Here is a 6,000-nt window from a genome sequence, read left to right as displayed (position 1 = left end):
GTTGAAAGGTGAGGAGCCAGCAATTCCAGTGGCTTCCACTTGGCCTTTTGTGAAGATCTCTAGCTTGGGTGATTGAAAGGCCTCACAAGCCTCCATAAAGAATACTCAGGTAATGCTTTTCACACAGGATAATTAGAGCCTGTGGAGTTAAAGTAAGAGAAAGAGAGTAAAGATGAACATCAACGGTCCAAAAGACTTCCAGGCACAGATCTCCAGGGTCCTTTCTTATTTGTACAGGACACACTTTGTTGTAGGAAATAAACCAACGAGATTTGTATGATGAAGTTTGATTTTATGTAGAAGACAAAAATAACTAATGGGGTCCTTTGCATTCCTCTAGTCCTTTAACTAAGCCAGCCTGTCTCATGGATTATAGCAGTTGTAATCCATAAATAAACTAGCCTTTGGAGGCTAATGGGAAAAGTGGAGGAAGACTTTCAAAGATAAACACCAAATCATAAATTATTAGTTAGCCACACATCCTTAGCTCAAACCAGAGTTAATACTAGACTCTAGACCTCCATGAAAATAACCATAGGCCTATCATCATCCAGGTGAGGTTACTCACATGGAGATCCTCTCAGTTGCTAAGTGTATCTGCCTTCTGGGATCAGAGAAATAATCTAAGATGAGTCCATGATCATACTGGATCCATTGTAAGAAGAACTGAGGGTAAATCCTTACCTATAACTTGACCTTTATGAATTCTCACTCTTCTTTTTGTACCACAGTGGTGCTTTGGGTCTTCAGAGATTAGTGTCAGTTCAAAGTGATTATTGAATAACCTCTAGAAGATCCAGATATTTCTCTTTCTCCTGAATGCAAGTACCATGGTAAATAGATTCTGTGTAATTTAATCTAATAAAGAGATCTTATCTGGAATTTTAACTGGAATTAACTTCTAATTTAGGTTGAGATAAATTGCTGCATCACAAAGGAGACAAAGAATTAGAAGAAAGATGTCATAAGAAATGCTCAAAGGAAGAACTCAGAACATGTGGATCAAGATTGCATTATACTTTCCAGTAGGGAGAAAAAAAATGAAGAGCAGCTCCTAGCAGGCTATCATCTAGACTCACGAATGAGGAACAGGTCCATGATTGAGTTCATGTTCATAATCTGTCTGAGATGGGCATGATTGGGTAGTGAGACCACTGCTCTCTAATAAACTCTAGCAGATAATGTACTCAACTTATGTCTGTGAGGCTCTAAGAGTATCAACTACTTGGTGACAAGCATCCTCATCATCTGGTCTTGTAAACATACAAACATAACAGGCGAACTCACATTTCAAATTTTAGGTTTCTCCAGGTGTATGGCATTGGGTTTTGTGAAGATCTGGAATGAAATCTCGCTGCAAAGGGATGATTCAGGAGTAATACTAACAGAGTCGGTTTCTTCTACCTATCACACAAGCAATTTGATGACTTTATGACACCTGGACAGTGAATCTTCCTTCAATTCCTATTAATTATTGAAGAAATAGGCATTTTATATCAATGAAGGAAGAAAAATCTAGTTTATTCTAAACTCTTCAGGAATTTTAGGACCCCCACTCTCATCATTACCTGGGTGATGAGAGCCTATGTCTAGGATTTCCTAGAAAGAGATAGGAACTATAAGGAGGAATGTTAAATAGGGCAAATGATCTCAAAAGAAAAATTGGCTTCTCTTCATGGTACAGTCATTATTTTATGAAACGACAATTGCTTTAAGAGTGAAAGATAGGTGACTTCATTTCATGATGTCATATGGATTAAGTAGAAACATATATAAGATGATTTCATCTGAATTGATGAAAGGACCTCTCTGGGGGAAATGATTGGCAGAACCTGAGAGTGAGAGATTAGGATTTCAGTTTATTCAGCTGGGTTTACAGCCAGAATCCAGAACACTGTCAGAATTGGAGTGGGATTTAAAAGCCCAGAACTGTGGGAGAAAATGAAAAGGGAAAAGTAGAAGGTAGGTAGTGATTCAGCTTGCATTGCAGAATTTAGGTTCTCTGTTCCTAAACAGAGACTCTTCAGACTCTCTTCTCAGTCCCAGCTGTATAACACTTTAAAATATCATGGATACCATTCCATTAATTTAGGAAGTATGGTAGATCTGGGTCTGCAGGTGAATCATTATTTTTGGTAAACTATGTAAAACTTAAAAGAAAGAAATACTCCCCTCGTAAAAGGTAAGCAAGTTAAAAGATCAAAACATACAGCAATATGAATCACTTTTATTTATGATATCTACAACAGAACTGTTTGTTCATACATATATGCATGTTAATATGTACAAAATGCTTTCATCTACCTATTAGACTTTCAATTGGGTTATGATCCAGAAGAAAACTGAGCAGAGTTTTACAAAATGGTCACATATGAATTGTAAATAGTTTTAAAATAAAGTATTTTAAAATATGTTATTTTAACAGACTAAGAGAGCCAGAAGTCATTACTCCTGAAAAATGTATTCTTATTAAAACTCAAACTGGAAAAAATACAGTAAGCTTATAAAAATTTAGCCTCTGCAAACTGAAAATTATTATCAGAATGTTAATATATTTGATATAATGATCTATAGGTGATTTAAATAGATAAATATTTGTTTCTAAGAAAAGAATTTGTCTCTACAAGATAGAATATATTCATTTATTTGTCAGGGTAATTCTTTTGAATAAACTCAGAAATTGCTAACAAACTTTCAAATCTTGAGTTTACTTTATCTACTTAAGTTACATAATCTTACAATAATAAAAAAGTGAAAGGATATCTTGACTTCGACATAAAATGATCAAAGATTAAACTATGATTTTAAAGACTATGATAGGAAAGAGCATCATCTTATTGCCAGAACAAATAATTCAGCACCATTATAAATTATTGCTGTGGTTACATTAACTGGCTCTTAAACCAAGCAGCGTTTGTGTTTACATTTTTTAAATTCTACACCTGAAATCATTATAATTATTCAATTATTTCAAAACCTTATAAAATTGGGAAAATATCTTTTTTCTCCCATGTTTCTTTAAAGTTAATTTCTCACCTAAGAATTAATTGGTTACCTTCCTCATATTTGTGTCACTATTACAGCAAAATACAGATACGCCCCTAGTTATTTGTATTATTCTAACACAGAGCCATAATTTTAGGTCTCTCAAGCTTGGGTTATAAATATCAAACTCTGTGGTAAATCATTTACTAAACTTGCTCAATAGACAATGTTACCACATATTGAATAATTCCTTGAACTTAAGGACAAAGAATTGCCAAATATATTGCAAGAGAATGTGTTTAGAAAAGACAGGAAGAGAAAGCCTTACTTCTGTTAAAATTCAACTTATGTCTTCAAGTTGACTGAAGATTTCTGGACAACGCTAGGTATAAAGGATCCTAAGTACTTGTGCCTGGTATAGTCGTCACGGTACAGTTTACGAGAGGCCCAGGTGAAGTGATGGAGGAAAGGAAGAAGAAGAAATGGGGTAACTCATTGTTTCTTGTTAAATGGAGAAATCACTCCCACAGCAAATAGCATTTCTGAGAATGCATTTTACCCCAAAGTATCTGAAGTGTAGCTAAGTACTTTTGTCTCTTCTTTCCAAATATAGATAGGTAAAATTAGTGTAGGAAAGAATTTTTAAGAAAATTTAAATTAGGTAAAAGGTTAAGTATTAAATTCCAATCATTTACTTTTGCTCTACAATACCATCCATCCTGCTACCTTGTAAAAATCAACCAGTTCTCTGAAGCCACAAAGTGTTACAATACAAATCAGGTACTACCATGATTAATATCCAAATCAAGACAACCTGCATATCAAAGATAAAAAAATAGCGTTTTGAAGTCCAAGGAGGACAAAGTCAGAGGTGTCATATGAAATGAAACTGATGGTATAAACATGCTTCACAGAAGAGTAGAAACCATAGAAGTCTCCTGATATTTCTAATTGGAAGGGAGGCTCTTGTTACAGCTTCCTCTATCCTGCTTCTTGTCTAGTTGCTTTAGAGAATGTGCAGTAATTATAACATATGGGAACAAAAATGATGTTAAATATTTAGAAAATGTTCCATATGATGGATACTGAATACAGAATTAATCATTATGATCCTAAGGCTTCAAACAGCATCTCAATATGTTGAACTGAAACAAGTGAATCAACTAGAGCACTAAGATTTCAATAGTAGCAACTCCCATGCGTTTATATGTTTATCTTCTCTTTTTAAAGACTAGATTACCTAAACCTTAATTCTAAATCATGAGGCCAACTCCTTGGAAGAGTCTTTAATCTCTGACTTGATAAGCTGAGGAATGGACAAGAGCTTGGAAGAGTAGGAGAGGAATCTGTTTAACTCAGTGGCTCGATTAACTTGGATGGGCCCTATCAAGATTTCCAGACAAACTCAAAGAAAACTACATTCTCTTTTTCTTCTTTCCTGTCTTCGCAAACTTCCAGCAGCAGAGCAGGCAACATTTTGTGACCAGAAACATAATAGTTGCCACACAGGCTAGCAGGAACCCAATCACATCCAAAGAACGGTACTGGTACCAGGTGAGATTGGAGGAGGCTGGCCGCAGGTGTTTGGCTCCTTTGTGGCGCATGACAAACTCGATCCAGAAGACTGCTCGATCCAGGGGCTTCATGGGCTGATCATGGTGAATTCTTGATAACCTCATAGCATTCTCTTTATAGCTAAAGATTGGATACATAGACAGAAACTTGAAAAGTTCATGAAGAACATGATATACTAAATTATGTAATGTTATTAAAGGTTACTACATAATTATATCATAACCCTGTCATAGATGATATCATTGAGAGCCAGAATGCATATGACAGTTTATTTTCTCACGAGAAATTTCTAGATATGGCAGTCTATCAGTTGGAATTATTCAATATTTCATAGTCTAAGTAATAATTGGAGGTAGGAGAGAAAATAATTTCTGATTGGAAACAGCATTTAAAATGTTCATAAAAATGAATGTAGACATTTCAGTTAAGAATAAAGAATTTTGATTTCATTTGCTAAGTGTGGATTTAGGAACAAGATAGTGACAGGAAGTAGCATTGAGGAGCAAAACTATGATAAAGAGACCTCCCTCTTCCCCCACAGGTTGGATCTGGAGTGTAAGTGTTAACAATAAGCTAGTCTTCAATGGTAGCAGGCATTGGTTTCTGTTGATGATTCTCCTAGTCTGACTTTGAGAACAAACCAAAAAGTTAATGTGACCCTATGGGCAAAAAGTAGGGCCTGAGATTGAGTGGAGACTGGAATCTTTGCTTCAAGCTACAGAGGGATGTAAGTGCCTGTGGTGAGAAGGGACAACAGCAATAGTGAGAACACTAACCCTTCTAACTTCACTCAAGGAACATAAGACCAGGCCAGAGTTTTGGTTTAAGGTTTTGGGTGGCTGACCTAGAAGAAGGATTTCCTTGGATTTGCAAAGGAGTTGAAGGAAGGAGGTAATTCTTCCACACTGAAGTGCAATCATCATTTGAGGAGAAGATAGAACATTACATTGCAGAAAATAGTGGAACAACATGTAAAAAGTTCTTATGAAGAGAATGAGCAATCAGAAAACTTATACAAAGCCCTGTTATCCTTTGGTTTTAAAACAGCAGGCAGGCTTTTCTTAATATGCAAGAATTTAAGGAATAAGTTCCTCTGGCGATATCTCAGGAAGAAAAAGAAACAACAAAAGCTCCAAGAGACTTAAACAAAATATTTGTTAGAGAACAAATTAAGAAAACCAAAACCTCTCAGGAATAGAAAGACTGAGGTAAAACATGAATGACATCACTAAATCTGTATGAATACCAAAGTAGGGTTAAACAACACAAAATTGTGGTCATAGACAAGGTGTATATGTTGTAAGCCTTAACAATGAAGTAATGATAAGACCACAAACAAAAATTAAGATGTGAGGTTTAAGAGACAAACATGAGAAGTTGAGAAGTGACTTTAGAGAAGTCATTCTATATTCATCAAAATTGGAAACATTTAAAAAATAA

General features: G+C 35.2%; 1 protein-coding gene across 1 annotated transcript in view; it reads right to left on the bottom strand.

Annotated features, from left to right (window-relative positions):
* Window positions 1–4,400: 4,400 nt before the first annotated feature.
* Window positions 4,401–6,000, bottom strand: part of LOC124236813 (UDP-glucuronosyltransferase 2C1-like) — a 40,355-nt gene continuing 38,755 nt past the window's right edge. Inside the window, exon 6 of the mRNA XM_046655760.1 lies at window positions 4,401–4,680. Within this exon, the coding sequence (XP_046511716.1) occupies window positions 4,401–4,680 (280 nt within the window). The remainder of the gene's footprint in view (window positions 4,681–6,000) is intronic.

The sequence above is a fragment of the Equus quagga genome, chromosome 3 (assembly GCF_021613505.1).
Source record: "Equus quagga isolate Etosha38 chromosome 3, UCLA_HA_Equagga_1.0, whole genome shotgun sequence".
NCBI lineage: Eukaryota > Metazoa > Chordata > Mammalia > Perissodactyla > Equidae > Equus > Equus quagga.
The sequence above is the reverse complement of the archived record's forward strand: the minus strand, read 5'-3'. Positions and strand labels throughout refer to the sequence as shown.